The sequence below is a fragment of the Corapipo altera genome, unplaced genomic scaffold, assembly GCF_003945725.1.
Source record: "Corapipo altera isolate COAL_440 unplaced genomic scaffold, ASM394572v1 24, whole genome shotgun sequence".
Classification (NCBI taxonomy): domain Eukaryota; kingdom Metazoa; phylum Chordata; class Aves; order Passeriformes; family Pipridae; genus Corapipo; species Corapipo altera.
The window spans coordinates 978,152-1,000,016 of record NW_020884903.1 but is presented as its reverse complement, the minus strand read 5'-3'; the positions used below and the strand labels follow the sequence as shown (position 1 = coordinate 1,000,016).

General features: G+C 39.3%; 1 protein-coding gene across 29 annotated transcripts in view; it reads left to right on the top strand.

Annotated features, from left to right (window-relative positions):
• Positions 1-19,327, top strand: part of EPB41L3 (erythrocyte membrane protein band 4.1 like 3) — a 138,714-nt gene extending 119,387 nt beyond the window's left edge. For 6 of the 29 annotated variants that reach the window (XM_027650781.1, XM_027650782.1, XM_027650785.1 and 3 more), the window contains 14 exons: positions 2,516-2,569; positions 4,424-4,459; positions 4,626-4,691; positions 5,167-5,358; positions 8,677-8,751; positions 9,171-9,272; positions 10,034-10,762; positions 11,289-11,411; positions 11,924-12,316; positions 13,332-13,460; positions 13,898-13,996; positions 15,066-15,146; positions 15,413-15,529; positions 16,767-19,327. In XM_027650781.1, the coding sequence (XP_027506582.1) occupies positions 2,516-2,569; positions 4,424-4,459; positions 4,626-4,691; positions 5,167-5,358; positions 8,677-8,751; positions 9,171-9,272; positions 10,034-10,762; positions 11,289-11,411; positions 11,924-12,316; positions 13,332-13,460; positions 13,898-13,996; positions 15,066-15,146; positions 15,413-15,523 (2,190 nt within the window). In that variant the 3' untranslated portion in view covers positions 15,524-15,529; positions 16,767-19,327. The remainder of the gene's footprint in view (positions 1-2,515; positions 2,570-4,423; positions 4,460-4,625; positions 4,692-5,166; positions 5,359-8,676; positions 8,752-9,170; positions 9,273-10,033; positions 10,763-11,288; positions 11,412-11,923; positions 12,317-13,331; positions 13,461-13,897; positions 13,997-15,065; positions 15,147-15,412; positions 15,530-16,766) is intronic. The other 23 variants (XM_027650807.1, XM_027650803.1, XM_027650806.1 and 20 more) reach the window with 17 other exon arrangements.
• Positions 19,328-21,865: the final 2,538 nt, after the last annotated feature.

The following is a 21,865-nucleotide window of genomic DNA, read 5'->3' as shown; positions in this document are numbered from 1 at the left end:
TAAAAACATATAAAATAGGCTTTTTTAGTATCACTCTTTTATGAGGGTGATTACTCTGGCAGTGCTTCCTGGCAGACAACACAGACTTGTGCCTAATCCACGGGGTATTTCTTGTTCAAAATATTGCATGAAAGTGAATATGTTTTAAACTCAGGCATGTCTACATTGCATTGGCAAAACAAATCACAGCAATTATGATCGCAAGTTAGGGGAGGTGCAGGCGCAGCATTTTAGGAGACAGCTGCCTTCTGTCCTACTCCATCCCTTGCCTGTCCCCACCAACAGCTGTACTACAACCCATCTTGGAGCTGAGCCTGACCTTTCTTATTCTCCACTCTGGAGGCCTGCCTTGCTCAGCCTTAATTCACCATTCCCTGCTTTTTGATAACCCCAAATCTTTATTTCAAGTAACTCAGCAATGCTGACTTCAACTCCATGGCTGTTGATTGGCTTATTAGCAGACATGTATGTTGCAATAAAGCAAATTTTATGCTTTATTTAGGATTTCATTGCTCTTATGGTAAAAGAAATAGGAACCTCTTTTTTCCCCTTCAATTCACAAATGACTGGACACAGAGATGCAGAAGGCTAAGGCCAGTATCCTGAACCAATCTCATAGATTGTTGAGCTTGTTGTCCCTTGAGCAGTGCATCTGGATTCAGTCTGTGCAATCAAAGACAAAAAATCACCCCTTAGAATTCATTAGCTTCCATGTTTGTACCTTAGCAGCCAATATTTCTATTGACTTCAAGTTCTTAAATGAACCTTATGTGCCAGCCTTGTGTTACTGTGTCTTGACACAAATATTTTAATTCTTTTTAAATGTCTAGATTCATTAATTCCTCTTTCTTTTTTTTCTTTGTAAATAGGAGTGACAATGCATAGATTTTCTTTTCTATTGCCGTACCTTTACAATTGCTTATAATGTTATAAAGTTATGAGATCCTTCACTAATAAAGAAACAATTTTCTATCACTTTAGTGAAAGCAATTGGACTAGCCTAATAGACTATTTTGACAGTACAGTTTCATTTAAAAATGGATGCAGTCTGTCTCACAAGTGGTTATTGCTTGAAAAATTGCATGTAACTTGCATTCATGCACTTATCAAATAGTGCAAAATGCTTCTTTATTCTTCTCCCTGTCGGACAAACAATACAAACTATTCAAAAGAAAGAATACTAGAAAAGAAAGCAATGAAAAAAATGTCAAAAAAACAGTTTTATGAAACATTGGAGTTGTCAGAAAATGACAGAAGATTGGAGGAAATTCAAAGCTAAGACTTATACTCCATCCACTAGTAGGTTATGGGTTTTTTCTTGTCCGTACTGATGAGATTTGAGGAGAGATGTGTTGTCCTGGCTTTAAATTACCTGCCTGGGTTACTTTAGGTTATCTAATGACCACAGAAAATCACTAATCAAACCCAGAGATCTCGCTGATATCGAAACAACTTGGATGTGCCAGTCTGGAGCAGCAGGGAGGACTTTACTTTCTAGTTTTCCATGTGCTTAGATAACAGCAAAGTATCTTTTGAACTCTCTTCTCAGCCTGTAATAAGCTGCACTCCACTCTCTATTAAATCTTGACACTTACGTTCTCCACTAAAATGTTCTTTATGGTGTCAGGCAAAGCAGGGATAGATCAGTCTGTGCAATGCTGTGCTTTGTTTCATCTTTATCACTCATACCTAGTAATTGTTTTGGGGGGTGGGGGGAGTTACTTTTGTTTTTCTCCTGCTTTCATCCATATTCTTAAATGAAATGAGAAGTATTTTTTATTCTTTTAGTGGCAGTTTTCTTTCTTTTTACTATTATTAACAATTATCAGCTGCTCTTTATTGAAACCGAGTGGGATCTGAACCTTACCACTACTCCACAGACAGACAGTAGATGGGCTGGGGGTATAGTTATTTGAACTCCTTGGTAATGCAGACAGCCTCATGGTGTATAAATGTGGAGACAAGAAAAAATTCTGTACAAATGAGGGGCTGAAAGTCAGGTGACTGTTAAAGTAGCCTTTTTTTTTTTTTTTTTGTTATCTTTTCCCCCTCTGGATAAAAAATTAACCACCACTTTATATTGGCTAGAACAAAAATTTGTTAAATAATTTTATTTTAAAAAGTTATTGGGAGGAAAAGTTTGTTTAGAATATATTAGCTGCTTTTTTTCCCCATTTTTTTCTAAAGCTACCTGGCTTTCTTAAGGAAAAAAAAAATCTGCTATTCAAGTAACACTTTTCCAGTAATGTTTTGTATGGCTTATAAATTTGTTCCAGTAAAGCCATATACTGTGTACAGTACGCCTCGAGTCTTCCTCTGAGTCTGTTCTGTTTACTAATATAGCATTTTTATTTTGCTTCTTTGACTTGTGCGTTGTTTGAAAAGCAATGCTAATGCAGTTCACAGGGATGTTGAGTTTAACAGTTCCCCGCGTGAGCTGCGTGTACTGATGAGCTGGGTTTATTCTTTATTCCTGCCTTCCTCTTGGGACCCGGTTACTTGTCTAACCAAATAGACTGACAGTGAGCAGACGGATACTGCGGCTGATGGTGAGACCACTGCCACTGAGGTTTGTACAGTCGCCGGCACCCAGCTATGGCAGGGGAGAGCATTTTTCCTTGTCTCTTCCCAACCCTGGGCATCGGGGCTAAACCGCATGTCTATTCCGGCAGCTCAGGATCCCTTTCTGCGCGTGTGTGCATGTGTGTGCCTGCGAGTGGGACAGCTTTGCTGGGGGAGTTGAGTTTTCAGTGCTCCCTATGGGTTCCTCTTATTTCTGAGTTTAGTTTGGAAACTGCAAGGCCTCCGCATTGTGCGGATAGTGGGGCAGTGGCAGTGTCACACACACCGGTGCGCCCCACCTGGATGGTCGTGCTGGTCATATCATTCCCTGGGGTTTTTTGTTTGTTTGTTTGTGCTTACAGTCTGCCGCCTGAGTGAGAGAATGGGGAAAAAACAGTTAAAAGCAATTTTCAAATTTACTGAATAAGCGTATTTCCACATTATAAATACCTAAGGTTTTCCTTGAATTTAATTTCACATGGCATCTTCACATATTGACACCACTAGTCTAGATATTGTCTTCAGAGGACGAACATAAAATGTTTATATTTTCCTTGCACTGGAAAGCCTCATATCCACAACATGGTAAATAGACTGCGCAGACAAATTCAACCCTATGTGACTTCACTGAAGTGCATATAATCCTTTCATAATTAATATGGTTGCAGTTGCAAACATGAGCTGAATTTACTCTGACATCTGCTAGAAGACAGTCTTACCACAAACACTACTGTAGGTTTTCAGAAGGATCTCATTAATATTTGAGACTGTTAAAATTATTGTAAAGGAAAAATTTTTGTATGACATATCAGGACAATTCAGCCTTGGCTGTAAATAGACTAGATTTGAACTGAGTTATAAAGTAATCAACAGATTTTCCCGTGAGTCATTTGACTAATTAGGACTATATGAAAAATTGACGATAAAATATCAGCACAGGCATTAAAAGAATTCAAACAGGGCAACAACATAAACTCTGTTGAAACGAGTCAGGAGACAAAATCCTTTGAAGTGCCTCTTGCACTCCATAGCTTCAGGCCTTGAACCCTCCAGAAAGTAAAACGTAATCATAAAATTGTGACATTTAAAATGTTCATTTTATTACTTAAAAATGTATGTTAGTCTCTGTAGCTGCCATCTTTTCCTTACAGATACCTGATTTTCAAAATGTGTGGTATATTTGCCACCTGAAAATTGCACCCTCAGAAACCGGGTTGCTGGGGCAGTCCTTACGGCATTACTTTAGAAAACATGCACTGAAGGGGATGGGGTGTCTGTGCCATTCTAGATGACCACCATTACAGACCTGTCTCCTGAAAGATTATATACAGGCTAAATATGAAATAAAATTATAGAAATATAGAAAGGGGCTGAGCTTACGAAAATAGCATTTTAAGCAAATAAAATGTGCTTCCTTCTGTAGAAAGTGCTGCGAGTTGTTTGCCCATGGCGAGTTTATGCAAAGCTTTGCTTGTTGCCCGGATGATATCATATGTGTAAACTCTGGGTTTACAGAATTCCAAAGAATCTGCTGTTGCCATTCGGTTCTAGTCCAGCCATGACCTTGGTGAGAAGGTGCAACCGCTGCTCCATAAATAGAGATCTATGGATGTGGAGTGTAGCAATTTTTATAAAAGGAAAGGGTTTTATACCACTTTGTTAACAAATTACAAATTTGAGAAGAGGAGGTTTCCTCTGAGTTAGAAAAACTGTGCAAAACCCGTGTGTCTACTCCTCCTTAAGCCCTTATTGTAGAGAAAATGGGATTTTAACCCAGTATGTGCCTCTCACCAATGTCCATAAAGCCTTAATTGATACGAGTGGGTAAGGTGTTGTTTTCCAATCTTTCTCATGCTGGCAGTCGGATCAAGAGGAGGACGGAGATCTAAAGGCACAGGTACAGAAACGAAAGGCCTAGATGTTGCTCAGGTATCAATGTGGAGGTGTTCACCTCTTTCAGCATGTTACTGTCGGTTCTCTGTGAAGAAATGTGTAGAAACAGCATTTTGTATCCTTTCAATACTGTGTCCCTTACCTTTCCCTTTCTTTTTCACTTCTTTCAGAATAGTCTGATTAAGCGAATACAGGGTGAAAATGTGTATGTCAAACATAGTAATCTTATGTTAGAGGTTGGTATTGGTATATACCAGTGCATGTACGTACATGTGTGTTAGTTTTAGTGGTAAACTGTGGATCTGCACTATGATGCATGAACTGTGTACTCCCACCTCCTAATAGATTATTTTTTTTCTCAGATTATGATGACTGCTCTAACTTGTACTATAAATACAGATATATGCGTGTGCGTATATGTGTGTGCCTCCACGCGCATATGTATGTTTGTTTGAAGCCTCCTGATCAGGTGCAAATTATAGCGATACGGATAAGCTCTCTAAGAGTGTATTTATACTCACTTGTACGAGATATGCTATGCTGTTATCTTTCAAAATGCCACATTTTCACAGAGTGTTGTGTTAGTGCTGTGCTCCCCGGCTCCCTGAGCTGTTACTTCCCTCTATACTAACCAAGTTGTGTGTTTTGGCTCTAAAATTTGGTTGGCTTAGGATGTATCACAAATTGCTCTATTCTTTTAAAACTGTCCAGGACCTAGACAAAACCCAGGAAGATCTGATGAAACATCAGACCAATATAAGCGAGTTGAAACGCACCTTCTTGGAAACCTCCACAGAAACGACTGTGTCTAATGAGTGGGAGAAGAGGCTTTCCACATCTCCCGTTCGACTTGCAGCAAGGCAGGAGGATGCTCCTATGATTGAACCACTAGTGCCTGAAGAGGTCAGCATGAGCTGAAAGGATTCATTGTGTATTTGTCTATTCATTTTTACTTATAGCAGCCCTCAGTAGATTAGAGGCCGTAGTTAGAAGCTATTCCCTGCTGGTAGGCATCCCCTTTCCTCAGGACTGAAGCTCTAGATGCAAGGAAGAGCAGATACTATCAACATATATATAAATATATATAGTATATATATAAGAATATATATATATTTAGAGAATGAAATTCACTATAAGCTGTGTGGCAGAATTGGGTCTCTCTGAGCTGTCGTTACAGTTTCGGTGAGCTTGAGAAAGTCCAACCATGCATGAAAGAAACTGTGAAAGTGATGGAGAGAAAATTTAAATAATGGTGGCTGATTGGGAGAAGCAGTGTAGTGAGACAGATGGGGGTATGGTGCCAGGCTTGACAAGAAAATACAGAGCAAAGGGCAGAACTCTCTCAGTCTTTGAAGACAGGGAAGAAATAATGATGATAATTAGACCACCTTGGCCAGTTCCGTAAGGGTTGCTGTAGTCTGCTGGATACTGTTTCGTTGAAGACCCAATGCAGATTGCTAAGTGTCTGCATTTCTATGCAGTATGCATGTGTGAAAAAATCCTGATTACTGTGCAGTCTTGAAGTGTTTGTAAGAAACTTGTGAATTTAAAAGCTGGCATTTACTTAATTTGTGGGTAGATAATGACATGTAGGGGTAGCAACATTCACGTTGCAGTAAAATACATAGATCTTCAAAAAAAGACAGCATCTTGGTTTAAATCCAGTGGAACAAAAAGAAATAAGCTTGTGTGGTTTGCATGAAAGTTCATTCTTTTTATTCTATTGTGGATGGATATCTGGTTTCTGCCTCACAGAAATCATCTTTATGGTTACTTCTTGGTTTTGGCATTACAGACCAATAAGTGGTCGTGCAGTTTGCTTCTGTGCCCACAGCACTGATGTAATGTTGTGAGGAACTCAGCAAAAATTGGCTGGAAAGGCTGTTCTGCTTTTCCACCTTAGAGGTTGGTGTTGCAGTCGCACAACTCTCTGGGGAAGGGAATCTGTGGAGGCACACAGGTAGCATGTGTCAGCTTCTCCGCTTAAGGAAAGGGATATTGCCAAGAAAAAGGCTGTCACCTCCTCCTCTCCCACACTATACCCGTCTAACCAGTGGCTGATACAGGCATCAGACATGCACTGGTGTGGCCATCAAGTTGAATTAAAATACCTAAAAAAGCGGACTCAATACCCAAAGCTTCCCTTTTGTGGGGAGCACAGAGGAGTTGTAGTGTTGTTCCTACTGTCTTGTTCAGGAATCATAATAGACCCTAGATCAGATTAGTTTGCTTGTAGCTGAAAATACGGGTTTTCTTTCACGAAAGAAAACTGTAAAATAAAATGATAAATATAATGAACAGGATGCATTTAACATATTAAAGATGTAAGGAATGGATGAAAAGGGAGCAGGTGGCTAGCTGAGCCTGAATCAGATTGCAGGGGAAGCAAACTTAAAATAGCACCACCCTGTTTGTTTAATGTCTTTATTACTTTAGAAATGTAATAACAATTTTTAATTAAAACACACAAGCAATAGCAAAGGCTTACACAGTTATGTAGGCTTCACCCTAAGGAAACACATCCGAATTTAACATTCTTTTGGAAAGGAAAAGGGCAAGAATTATCCTTATCTGGTATCTCTTATCTTACTAGTAGAAAATGATTTGCTCAAAAGCAATGTCGAGTTACTAAATCTTATATGTATCTAACTAATCTACAGCTATTTCACAGAACCCCACCCAAATGAAGGCATTTCTGTGGAAAATTGAGAGAGGATTTGAGCTATCAGAGACTAACTCTGAGGTGACTTCTGGCAAAAAGGGGCCCCTGCTGTAGGTAACATGTGGCCATCCTTTTTGGTCCCACTTAGCAGGGTGGTTTCAGTTCACATGTCCTGCTGAGAGAGGAATTTTTCAGGAAAAAACTGAAGCCATCCATAGGTCAAAATTAGCACCTTGATATTTACCAAGAAATGCAGAGGCAGTCAGGGCAGAGAGCATATAGAACTGCATTAGGTAGAGCCTTGTGCTAGTCAAGGCTAGCACATTTAATTTAGCATATCCACTATAAAATTGTATTCAGTGTATTGTTACCTGTAGCTCTTTCATATAAAAAAACCCTAAGAACTGAAGGGAAAATATGCCTTTTCAAAATGTGCAAACCCACTTGGTTTGTTACAATAGTAGGGGAAATACTTCGTTCTTCTTTAGTTATGAAAAATACAGTTTTAAATATCTGCCATGATGGTGGCTGATAGCTGCAGAACATGAAAGCAAGCATATTAACAAGCTCCTTGACAATGTTTAATCTGACCTGGATTGGATCAAGCCAACACTTTTATACATCTCATCGCAGTCAGGGAGATGAGCTTTTACCCCTTCCTCTTTCTAGTTTCATATCTTTCTTTAAATTTCTGCCTTTCTTCTTGAGTATAGGTTTTTGTCATGCCAGTCATAGCACTTCCACTGGCATGTCCACTAGCCACTGAAGTGGCTAAGTGCAAGGTCAAATAACTGGGTGCTGATTGCATAGTCAAAGAAAATCACATAACCACTGAAGTGACTAGAAAGGGTTTAGCAAGAAACCTATTTTGTTCTGTAGAGACTTGCTTTCTCTGGCCAAATGGCAACAGTGGCTGGCTGAGAAGGTGGCTCAAAAGGCTTAGGAAGTGGAGTCTTACCAACATTTAAAATTTTCCCAGTTGATCAAGTTGCAGAGATACTATTCTCACAGCACTGAGAAGGCACTGATGGGATAAAAAACTGAGGAGGAATTCAGTGTCTCATTATAGTGATAGTAGAGCAATGGTTAGCTTCCTGTGTAGGAAGAGGACTCTTGAGACCTCTTATACCAGCAGGGAGTGCTGAAATCTTTGCAGGGCACACCTTGTGCCTGCTTCAGCAGGAAGGGCTGCAAACTCGGAAGAGAGAGCCTCATCCAGGGTGAAGGTGGAGGGGCCTGTTCTCAGCATCAGTCACTGTTAAATGAATAATATGAGATGAAAGGAGCACAGTGCATCCACACCGAGGTGTTACTCATTTTAGTGGGTTTTGTACTACACAAGTGGTTTGCTTGTGATGACTTTGCCTTCACCACAGAGAGGCACTGATTTCACTTCTTATTGGAAACCTCTTTGCTGTAAAATGATTCTCTTTAATTCTGTTTCCTAATTTACCATTCAGTTAATAATATTTAGTGTAGAGAAATATGATGAGCTACTGTAAAGTATAGTGGACTTTATACCCTCCGCTTACTAAAATAATTTATTCCCCTGACATTAGACCAAAGAAGAAAGAGAAAAATCAGAAAAACTCATATTTTTGCAGAAGGGAGGTGCTACATTCCTTGAAATGCAGGTAAAAACAAACAATACTTTCTTGAAATGCAGTCAAATAGGATGGCAATTATTTATTATTTTATTATTTTTTTTCCATTCCAAGCCCTCCCTTTTTAATATGTTTTTTTATTATTATTATTTCATAAGTTTCAGATGGAGATATAATCTGGGGACAAAATTCTGAGGAATGAGTCCCCTCCAGAGCTTATGTCTTCCTAATGGAGACTGATTTCTCTGCTAGTTAGAAATCTACTTGCACGGTGCTGTTTGTGGATGTTGTTTGTGGTTGTGCATGCATTTCCAGCATAAACCTCACTGAGAACGTTATGGTGAATGGGGCACTTCTGTCACTAGAATGAATTTCCTTTATATTATCAAGTGAATCTAGATTATACCGAGTGATGGTGAACTTTGTATTTTTATTGGTTTTTCTATTAGCCAAGTGTGATAGAGAAGAAGCTGCAGGAAGGAGAATCTGCTGGCACTTTGGTTACTTCTCATCAAATCATTATCCAGAAAAGTATCCCATCATCCCTAGAGGTTATTTTTAATTCATTCAATTTTAAACTACCTCATTTGTTTAGTTAAATACAGAAATTATGGTCTTAAGGTCAAATAGCTGGGGGCTGCTTGCGTAGTCAAAGAAAATCACATAGCATATTTGCATGAACAGGGAAAAAGATGCTGCAATTAAGTTCCATTCAGAATCTTTAGTAGTATGTTTAGTTTACACAGTTAACTGTGTTGTACTGCTCCATTTAGACAATCCTGAAGAGGGTTGAAATTATTCTAATGAAAACAAGAAAATTCAGTGCAGGCTACAGCTACGTACAAATGCATACTATTATAAAACCTCATCAACAGTGTGTTTGTGACAACCCGGGAACAGTTGAATGGGCTTATTTGCCCTATTTTTGTAATTTTTTTTTTTCTTTTACAATAACATTATGAACCTCAGTGATATGTTATTTTTAACCCCAGGATGAGTCCAATCATCATTTTAAAACATGCCCTGACATGCTATACCACTTAAAACGAATACAAACATAGTGTGGCAAAAATATTTTTTGTGTCCACGTTATATGGGCCTCTGAGGGGAGACAATAGGCAAAGAAATCATATGCCTAAGGTGATTCTGCTTTGTTTGTTTGATAACTGCTTTAAGAACTACAATGGTAAAAGTTGTTATATGCTTTCAGAAGAGGCAGCATTGATTTCTTAGAAGTCTTCATACTTTAGTGTTCCTGAAGTACAGATAAACCTTCAGATATTCTAATTTAGCTTTTATATCTCAAATATAGGGCACTGAGGATTGGGTTATTATAGACAAAATACCCTCTGAGGTAGTTGATGGTGAATCGGAAAAAAATCTGGCATGCAAGGTAGTGACTGTGAGCGGTAAAACTGCCTTTCCACCTGAGATGTTAAAATCCAGTACCGTTCTAATGCAGAGCTTTGAGGACTTGGAAAGCGAAATACAATCCAATGAGGAGAATAAACAGAAAATGTTCACTCTAGGAAAGTCCTATGATACCATGTCTGGGAAAATTGTAACCATGACAAGTAAAGCTAAAGAGGGCGAGAAAGCAGTACAGACTTCAGTAGAAACTTCACAAAAAATGGAAAGGGAAGTGCAAGAATCTGTGAAAATCATTCCGATAGTGGCCAAGTATGAAACTCTCAAGCCCGTCACTGATGAGAAAGCCAGGCGGGGATCCGACATACAGAGCACAAAAAGAAAGCTGTCCGACTCTCTGACACCCATAAAGGAAGCAGAATCTCAGTTGCAAAGTCCTGAAGAGGAGACTTTGAAAAAGACACTAAAGATGGACCAGGATTTGCAATTACATGGTACACTGGGAAGCTTACAGCTTGGCAAAGCAGAGAAGCATCTTGGCAGTGAAGCTGTAAAAGCAGGGGCGTTTGCCTGGACAGATAAGAACCTGTCTGAGTGGAGATATTCCAGAGAACAGCCATTTACCATTGCTACTGCTCACTATGTTACTGAGTCGTCTGCATCAAGAGTGGTGGTAACAAGTGGCTTTGACTTCATGCCACGATTTAAAGATAAAAGCATGACTTCTTTTAGGCAATCCCCTCACACCGCCCTACCTTTCGGTTCTCTTGCTGCCTGGCTTTGTGTTGACAGCAGCCAACCCAGCTTATTTTTTTTCTCTCATACTTTGAATTTGTTCCACAGTCTGAAACAGACATTATATAAGGCTTTCAACCTTTCTGGTTTATTTAAAGATCCGTGTTACTGAAATGTACTATTGCTGCTGTGGCTTATTAATAAAAGGAAAAAAAAAAAAGATTTGCTTGAACCAGCAAAATGCCGATGCTAACAACTATGCTTTTAAACTGTTGCTAACTACAGCCATTATGAATTCGCTCTGATTTATTTTCCCATTCTTTTCCCGTTTCCAACTTCTCTGTGCCCCTGCAACCTTCTCTCCTTTTCCTCTGTCTCTGCCTTCAGTTTTGGCAATTAATATGTCTGTTCACGTGGATCTGCCTTTCTTCTATCTATGACTCTGCATTTCTTTGTCTATTTAGACTAAACAGTCCACCAGTGAAAAAACCTTGGATGGTTCAGATATCTTCACTCTAATAGAGTCTGCCAGAAAACCGACTGAGTTCATAGGAGGGGTTACTTCAACTTCCCATAGCTGGGCTCAGGTGGCCGTTTGATTCCCTCCATCATTGTTATAACTACACAACAATTACTTTTGCTTTTCTGTTGTTTCCTGGTTTTTTGCACAATTTGGAACTATATAAGTAATGCATGTATTCATGTGCCTTTTCCTTTGTTACAAGAGATCACAACAGAAACTTCACTGAAAAAGGAAAAAAAAAAAACCAAACCAGGTTTTCTCTCATTTCACTTTGTTTTCATCATTGTGCAGGGTATTGTGTTTTGCCTTTGCAAAACTCCCACAAAAATACCAATCAGAAAAACACTGACATTGACATTTCTCTTCACTTTTAAAAGTTGTGATTCTTGCTTTGTTTTGCATTTCTACTGTACTGATAACATCCTGAGAACAAATCCGTGCAACATGAGAGAAATAAATTGGCAAAATATAATACCCATTTTTTAGTTTATGTTCACAGTACATTAAGCTGAGGAGCTACGGCAAATAGTGTTGTCTCCTTCTGATGCTGAGTGTTCTTTTCCTCCTTCCCTGCAGAGAATAGACACAACGACATCTCAGGAGATAACTTCCAGTGACATGAAGCAAGCAGTTCAACCACATCAGGATACAGTGAAGAAGGTTGTACAGGAGACTGTAGTTGTCAAGGAGAGACATGGGATGGAGGTGCATGCAGGCGGGGATCCTGCTAAAGTGGTCGGACTTGCACTGGATGCCCAAGCTGAGGCAGCATCCGCGGTGGCTGCTGGCGTGAAAGGGAAGGAGGGCTCTTCTGGGACTGAGGGGGCAAAGGAGGAAAAAAGGGAGGAGGCTGAGAAAGCCCTAACCAAACAGGAAGGAGTCACTGCCACTGCTTCATGTGAGCAAGCAGAGGAGCACAGAACAACAGTTCAACTTTCAGAGTCTTTGGAAAGAAAATCTCATTTTGAGGTAATTTGTTATTAAATCAGTCACGCCTGTGCTGAATTGCAAACATAGGCAATGGTGGACTAAGTTAATTCCTGTCATGGAAAGTAAAGTGTGCCAAGTTTGTATGATTGCATCTTTGAAGCATGCAGTTTGTTTCTCCTCTTATTTCCTCCTTGCGTGGCATCTGCAAGGCTTGTTGCTGCTTTTCATCATTAGCAAAACGCCATGCATGTTTTACATAAAAGTGTTTTTCATGCTACAGAGAAATACTGAATTTTGTGGCATTTTATGCAACAGATAACAAGATCAGCTGGCATTATCTTTGGGAAAGTCTGTCCAGATTGGCAAAGTTCATATGTCCTCAAAGACAGGAAATAGATTTTTTTTTTTTCCACGCTTGGTACAATTATGAAGTGTACAGTGTCTTAACCCAGGTTCCTTACCTTAGACCCATTAGCAGAAATCAAGAGCTGGTTTGCAGAGGGTTTTTTTCCAAAGAAGACGGAAGACTAACCCTGAACAAGGTTCATTCTCTTGTCATATTAAGAAAGTACAGAATCACAGAACAGTTGAGGCTGGCAGAGCCCTCTGGAGCTCATCTGCTCCAACCCTGCTGCTCAAGCAGGGATGCCCAGAGTCAGTTGCTGCCCAGGATCATGTCCAGAGAGCTTCTTCTGGGCATCTCCCAGAAGGGAGTCTCCACAACCTCCCTGGGCAACCTTTGGCAGTGCTCGGTCACCCTTGCAGTGAAAAGGTGTCTCTTGATGTTCGGAGGGAATCTCCTGTTTTTCAGGTTGTGACCATTGCCTCTTGTAGTTTTTAGAATGTTTTTGAACTTTGTTTTCACGAAGTCCAGGGAAGTGTGAAGTGTTACCAACGTTATATACATGTATGTACCACTGTAATGAAGATAATTTTCTCCTTTTTTTTTTGTTAAATACAGAGCACTTTTTAATTGTTCTTTCTTTTCCCCAAGCAAAAAAAAAAATCCTTCTGAGAAATCCATATTTCAATTCCTTGTTTTTTGTTCACACAGTCACCAGTTGTGAAGACTGAGACTATCAGTTTCAGCAGTGTTCCTGGTGGGGAAAACCTTGAAATTTCAACAAAAGAAGTGCCAGTAGTCCATACAGAAACAAAAACCATTACTTATGAGTCTTCTCAGGTAAGAAATTCTGCAAAAGACACTGTCTAATTTAATATGCCCTTAAGGAACCCATGGTTCTTTACCCATTTTTAAGTGTATGCCTTATTGTAAATTGTTCTACATTGTTCAAGTATTAAATATTGGCATGAGGAGGATGTACATCAGAATAACTTACCTGAGGGTGACTCTCATGTTCTGGTGTAGGGCCTTTCTAGATAAAACTACAGATTTAAAAATGCCAGCTTCTCATCTGTCCTTCCAGAAGTGAACGGGAGCCTCCAGATGCAGACAGAGAAATACTGACACATGATCACCCTAATAGCATTTATTTCCCTACCATTAGATGCTCACTTTATGAAGAACTGTAGAAACAGGGAAGTTTAACAGTCCAGTTCTTGTCTCCCTGTGCTCAGAAGCATTTTTTTTTGATGACTGTTTTCTCTTTTGGTTCCTAGGTGGATTCCAGTGCTGACTCCGAACCAGGTGTATTGATGAGTGCACAGACTATCACATCTGAAACCACCAGCACTACAACTACTACACATATCACCAAAGTAAGTCCTCAGAAAACAGGGAGATCTTTTTTCACCAGGGTGCATGCTTTCTTAAGCTCAGTTCCATGATTTATTTCAAATGGTGGACCCATGCTTATGATCTCTAGGCAAAATCTTGTATGCTTTGGGTACCTGTCTTCGTTTACTTGTCTTTGACTATACTGACTTGATTAACTCATCACCCAAAAACTTGACCAGAGTCCTGAAAGTCGTGAACATTTAGTGTATGTCTTTGCAAACACAAAACCTTGTTGTGCAGAGACACTTGATTTACCTGCAAATACTATCTGGAACTGGAAGCAGTATAATTACATTGGCATCATTTGGTAGCCTGGAAGGAATAATTTGCCTGAACATGAGGCTCCACTGACATGACTATACTGCCTTTCATTCCTGAGCTGTTGCTCGTGCATGGTGTTGAAAGCACATAGTAAATCTGTACCATGTAATCATAACAGGACATTCAGTCAGCTCAGACACCATGGCTGTGTTTCTGGGTAGTACCCTGGGGAACTCTCCAACAGCCAGACTGAAAGCTCGTAGCTGCAAAGACAAAAGATGTTGGGTCTTCCAGGTTCCAAGACAGCATCTAAATAACAGTTGCTCCCTAAGCAGAAACTCTCTTAGTGCTCTGATAGCTCTCCTACCAATATTCTCTAGGTACAGGATTTCATCTTTCTGCAGTGAAGTCTCTAATGCTACTAACCCTTTAGCAGATGAGCCATACCACCCTGTATTGTATGGGGTGTCTGTATTCCCATTCTGTTATTCATGGGACAGATTTATTCTAAATACCTACCATTTTTGACATACAAACATTTCTCCTGATATATGTGCAGATTGACTAGAATCATAAAATGATCTGTGTTGGAAGGACCCTGGGAGGTCATTAATCCATTGAGAGCAAGCTGACTTCAGAGCCACTTGGGGTGCAGTTCTGGGTTGCCCCTTCTGCATATGCTGTTTGAGCCAGTTCAGTCCAGTCATGTCTGGGTTCCTGCCCTGATCATTCTCTGGATGAGTAGCAGCACTCCGAAGTTACTGACATGCATTTGTCCCTCCCATCTAGACTGTGAAAGGAGGCATCTCAGAGACAAGAATTGAAAAAAGAATAGTCATCACAGGAGATGCAGATATTGATCATGATCAGGTAAAATCTATAAACTGCTAAAAAAGCTACCATGAAGACTGCCAAAGAGAACATTTCTAGATACTGCTTTGACAGATACTGTTCATACTGGCATGCCTTAAATTAAACTGGATTTGTAGTTAAATCATTGATGGTATATTTCATATTTTAATCATTTTCCCCATTTGTAAATTGTGTAATATCTCATGAATCTCTCCACCTTGCTACTGATCATGCATGTTCCACCTCCTTTTTGTTTTTGCCCTTCTGTGGTTTCCTTGGGATAGGCGCTGGCTCAGGCAATTAAAGAAGCCAAAGAGCAGCACCCTGACATGTCAGTGACCAAAGTAGTGGTACATAAAGAGACAGAAATCACACCAGAAGATGGGGAGGATTGACCAGAGGTAAGAAGATTAGATGATTTTCCTAGGCATTTACTGGGCTGGCATGTTGCAAATGTTGTTCTCCTACCATATTTCACCTCTAACTCTTCGCTTTCTCTCAGTGGCATTTTCCACTTGCATTTGCGTTGGTTATCAGTTCTGGTATTTGAAAGTAAACCACATTCAGCTCTAATCATCTGTCTTCATTTAACGGTGCCAGCTGGAGAAAGAGAACTACTCATTTGCTTTCGTTGGCTCTCTGAAAAGTCCTCATTGTCCATGCTTTGTTATAATCTAATTTTCTAATTCTGAAGTAATAAAAAATCATCTGCTTTCGTATCATTTAAGAACAAAAATAATTTGTTCTTAAAGGTGTGCATTTTGGTTTAAAAATGCTAAGGAAAAAACCTACAGCTGCTTTTTAAATGTCCCTTGCAGATATGTTACAAGTTATGCTTTAATTCCCAACTTGCAAAGATATGGTCCAACTTGCTGTTAAACCCAGTGAATTAGTTTGTCAGTATTTGGGTGTCTTGGCTTTCTTGTATTTGAAAGAACATTTTATGTTTTAAAGCAGCATTGTTTATCAGGATGAGATGATAATGCAGCTTTTCTTGTGTCAAGCTTTTTTTCGGTAAAGGCATGCTCTCCAATAGTGGCTGGATAAACAGACATCTTAATATTCCTATATTTCTTCTGTGTGCAGAAACATGCCATGCATACTAACCTGCTATGCAAAAGCTGTTAATGCCAGAACCACTGCACAAATTGCTTTGAATGCTGTATGCAGAAGGGGAAGAAAACGCTGCTTGTCAGATTTGTTGGAATCAATAGCAGCATTTATTCTTAAAACAATATGTATTCCCTAGCACTTGGTGTAAGTAACAGAGTATAATGCACAGCACCTTTTGAAGTTCTTTGGCTCTTCTGCTTTTGGATATACAGACCCTAAAGAAAACTGAATTTCAGTGTCAGTTATTTATTTGGAAGATGGAACCAGTCACTAAGGAGTGAGTAGCTGTGATTCTTGTGGTATTCTGCTAATTGTTTCAGAGGCAGCTCAATGTGGCTTGCTTAAAAGTCTATTGATGTCGCTAATTCTTTCCATTGGCATCAGTGGACTTTGGATTTGGTCCAAGTTGCTCATACTGGGACGATGCCATTTTCAAATAGCTTTTCTTACATGAACAAAGTTACAAAATATCTTTTGTAAGAGAGTAGTTGCTTCAAATAATTAACTCAATTCTCTTTTCTGCAGGAATAGCCTAGATTGCATATGAATCCAGACATGCATACCAGTAGGAATACGAGAGCCTATACGGAGTCTCAGTTCCAACATGACTGACTTGTATCTGTCTATGGAAAATTTCAGTACAGAAGAATTGATCTTGACCGTTAATAAAGAAACTGGCAGAGATACCTTCCCATAGAAAGCAATCTGAATCAGCAGCAGTTAAACAATATTGCATGAAGCAACAATAAAATTACAGAAAAGCAGCATTTTTAATTTTCTTAAAATGTCTAAGTTTTCAGCTATACCTGCACGTTCATAAACAATATAAACAGTGATCTCATGTAACACATAAGCAGTTCATGCCTTTCACAGTTTCTGAAAGTCTAAACAAATCAAAATTTGTTAGGTGGCAAGCCTTTTGTTTATGGATATTGTAAATGAAGATTACCCCCAAAATGCTAGAAGCTGTATAGGTACTGTGTATAATGTTTTACCACACATTAGATGTGCCAATAACACAGTTTATTCAGTAAACAACTTGAATCTTATATTTGTTTCATCTGGTTTTATTACTACCCGATAAACAATGATGAATCTCTACTCTTATCAAAACATTTAAATGCTTACAAAGTGTGCTTTGTATACCTGAATGAATACCCTATGAGGTAGTAATGATTTTAGTATATTAACTTTAACGATTTTTGTCAGCATTGTTCAGAGTCAGCTTCCAGTCACCCTTCACAGATCCTAACCTTGTAAATTATATGTAGTTATTTTGGAGAAAAAAAAAAAGAATATCTGTATTTTACTTAGTTTGCAGCTTTAGAAAATTATTAATCTGAAATAACCGTGATGGTTTTCTATTGATTTCCCTTTTGTTCTCAGAGGAAAAAAAAATCTATTTGAGAATCTGGTCAGCATTTACTATCTAGTTCAGAGTCAAGCCTTAACCTGTACAGAACATCCACCAAAAACTCATTAGTGTCCAGCTCTAATACCCACGGAAGGGATAGCGTCCATTACACTGTCAGCTGCATCACAACACATGGTGAATGTATGTTTCTGCATAGTGAAATAAAAGTGGTAAATGCATCCAAAATCGTATTGTTCTGTGTCTAAAAGCACCTAGAGGTTTTTAATATTCAAAACATCAAAATGTTACATTTGTAGGACACCACAGGTTTTACTCGTGTGCACAGTAGATGTGTTTTGTCTTCAGCGGCTGACACTGCACTGTGCAGACAGTGGGAGTTAGCGAAGCATCCAAAGGGATGACGGTGTTCACCTTTGTGCATATGATGTTTGCAAAGGAAAAGGACTGTTTGGTTCCTTCTGTTTTCTCTGGTTGTGTAAACATTTCACTGAAGCTAAGTGAAGGATTTTGTCATTGCTTAGAAAGTAAAGGACAGTAGGGCTTGATCCAGATCCACTCTCTTTTAGTACTTTCATTCTGGAATATGGATAAAATTCTCTTTAAATCAATACTTACTTACGGTTCTCTCTTTCTGCTCCTTTGCCACATCTCATTGACGCTCCCCTGGTAGTTTAAGAGATATATGTAACAATTAATTCACCCTTCAATCTGTATTTCCTTGCAGTATTGAAAGAAAATGGGTACAAGCAGACTTTTCAGGACATAAAGGGCCAAATTTGCCCTTCGTTGTTTACACAGGGCTCCCTCCCATTGAAGTCAATGGATTTGGCTTCATTGGAGAGCAGGATTTGACCCAGTGACTTGTTAATAAATGTTTATTTTCATAATTTAGAAAAAAAAATAGTATATATAGAGAGAATAACCTGTAGATAATAATTAAAAGTAATATCCTGAGGCTTTTAAAGCTTTGCCCTTAGTCTCTAAAACATCTTCCTTCCACCAGCCATTCTTCATGCCTTTAAATCCAGAGTGCTAATGATGTAACACTCCCCCCTCAAACTCCCATCATTGCTCACCTTTCACCTACTAACCACTGTTTCATTGTGAATTTTGATGGCCCTCTCCTAGTCCAAGAGCATCTCTGTTCTCATCCCTCTGAGTGACAGTAGGCTCAGCTTTCTGGTGCTGCTGGTGGCCAGGGGTGGAGGAGGTCCTCACCTTGCCTCGGCAGACAGCATGCCAGGTCCTCCCTACTGCATCAGGAGTTTAAAAATAGACTCTGAAGCCATATCGATCCTCCCTCAGGTGCCCCTCATGTTGTCAGCTAAGGAACAGCATTGTATTACCTCAGAGAGACACGAGGCGGTCACACAGCCTTCTCTCCAGAGTTAGCATTATATTTTAGCATGGCTTGAGGAGATTGTACTCTGGTGATCCTGCACAGTATGTATGCTGTCTAAAGATATTGTGTCATAAGAAGTTAGTCTCCTTGGAAAGGACGCTCACCGCTAAGACACAGCCTAAGCACATACAAACTATGAGGAGATGAGAGTGGACAGGCAAGGACATCTCAGTGCCACTGTTGGTAGTAGACCCTTGTTCGGGGGATGGTTCCTGGAAGTGATGGTGTTTGTTAGAAACTGTTTCTTGGGTTGTCTACCTAATGCTGTGCCACATGAAATAAAGAGCACCTGCCTGTTTCTACCAACCATCTTTTGTCTCTGTCTCTTCTCATTTATTGTTGGTCTTTGTCTGGCCTCTCGACGTAAAACAGCTTAGAAAACAAACCATCAAATATTGTGTTACTTGAAAACACCATTGCTAACACACACAGCAGTACAGGAGACAGACTCACTTGCTACAACTGGAGTCCCAGCTTCAGCCCCGTACTCTGCACCATTGTGGTAAGGGACCCAGATGTCCAGGCAGGGCTTTGCACACCAGGCAAGAGTGGGCATCACAAGTGATCACAGCAATTGTGACCATTACAGATACAGAAAGAGTGAATACATCGCCTTGGCATTTTTTAAGGTTTTTTGAAATCCCTTAACAGTTATCCCTCTGAAGTTTTTTTAAGGCTGTCTCATCACAAATGGCAAGTATTGGTATTTCTGTGCTCAAGCATACATAAAAAAATTAATGAGCTTCTAAATTCATATAGTAGATCAGAGCAAGGATTTAACAGCTTGGCCCTATTTCTTCCCAGAGCAGATTTAGACAGCTGGTGAGATGATGTGGTTAACCTGTCCAACAATTTGTATCTGCTAAAATTACAGTTCCTTATAAATAGTTCTTCATGACATATAAATTGTACATTGAGTCCAGGCTTCAGTTCGGTAATCACACTGGCAAGTCTTGCTGCAGGTTTCTTGCCTTAAACCAAAATAGTTCTGTCATTTAAGATCATAAGGCCATTTACAAGCTTCACCTTTACACATTCCCTCTTCACAGGTAATAATGGTGAGATAACGAAATGCATTCCCCTTTTTTGTACTGGAACAGGAATGGTGTAGATTCTGCAGAGCTAGGAATCAAACCTTTATTTTTCGTTATTTTTCCTATTTTTTCTATTTCATTATTTTTCCATTATTTAAAGTTTGTGACATACCTGAGGCAATGGTGAGGTATGTTACACGATTATATTTTTTAATGTTTCTTGAACACAGCAGAAGCACATACTATATACTGTATTGCCCCAAAAAAATCCCACAAAATCAACCACATGCTCAATCAAACTGGCCAGCACCATTTTTATATTGTTATTTTATTGTTATTGTTGTTTTATATTGTTAGTTACCATACAGTCTGAGATGCTACACAAAAAACTGTCTCAAATAAACAAAGTTCAAACTTAAACCAAAGGAAAGGCTATTTTCATTTGACTTAGCTATTATAAAGCATTAAGAAGAAAATTTTTTCAAGGTACATATATCGCAAACTTTGGCTCACTGTTTTGAAATTTGATCTTAGCTCTTCTCTATTGTTAACTTTAAGGAAAATCCTTAATTGGGCAATATTTCATTCCCTGGTCTTAGATCCACTTTTTCCTGAAGTACATGGAAGAGTAAAAATTGACTAATGAGAAGAAGTTAAAAACAATTGTTGAATTCTCTTTTTTGCCCATTCCATGATGTAATGAAGCAGACACTTGTTTTAAATATTTTCTGTTGGTACTGAACTTCCTTCAGTTCACTCTACTGATCTAGTCTCCTGAGATGTCTTTGTAATTTTCTTTTGCTCCTGAAACTCCCTGTCTCTAGTAACAGGCTTTCAGGGTTGATGTTTTCTGTGACCATGTGCTTATCAAATGACAAAACTCTCCACTGACTGGAATAAGACTAAAGTCCTCTCAAACATCCATCCTCTCAAAAGATCTGGGGCTGGATGGACATGAAGAAGGGTTACATATGATAACAGGAGCTGAGCTGGACCTCCTACAGTCCTGTATAGATTCCAAGATATAGTGCTGGTTTGAGGTACTATGGATGGATGTCATGGTTTGAGATAGCCCCATGGTTTGAGGCCTAGCCCAAACCACCACAATGGACTAATGCACAACTATGAGAAACGCTATCTCCATTGCTTATACTATTTTTAAAGAGAGAAGAAATTAAGCACTTTTCTTAAATCTATAGATTCCAAAGGCTATATCAGTCTTACACTGCAAATAGTGGTTTGCTGTGTCTTTTGTCACTAGTGTTACGCCACATCAGGAAAGAGTCTGCCCATGGTTGCTTTGGTCCCTCAGAGCAACACAAAATACCAGTCTTCCTAGCAAAACCTCGGTCATACACTTATGTGGCAGTTTGAGCCACATTAGAAGTCCAAAATCCAATTTCCAGGCTTCCCCAGCCCTTCCCACAATTTATCTTAACACCAAAAAGAAAACTTTCAGGCAAGAGGCTTCTATAGGGGAAGGGGGAATATTTACATTTATTTACACAAATAAATATACTGTACAAACTAAAAGCAACTATATATATATATATATATATATAATTACACTTCTATCAGTCCCTTCGAAGCTTCTCCTTTTAACTTTAGTCCTGGAAAAGCCTTTTCAGGCTGATAAGTAACCAGTCTTTCTCTCGTGGGAGTGTTCATGGCCCCTGAACACTCCCTACCAACCTCCAGCTGTTTACTGCAGTCTTTTCTCCTCACAAAGTCCAAGAAGGTAGCTTTAAGTCCGTTCTCTCATACCTTGGTTCGTAGGCTGCTGTAGTTCAGTCGGTTTATCAACGTCCTCCGA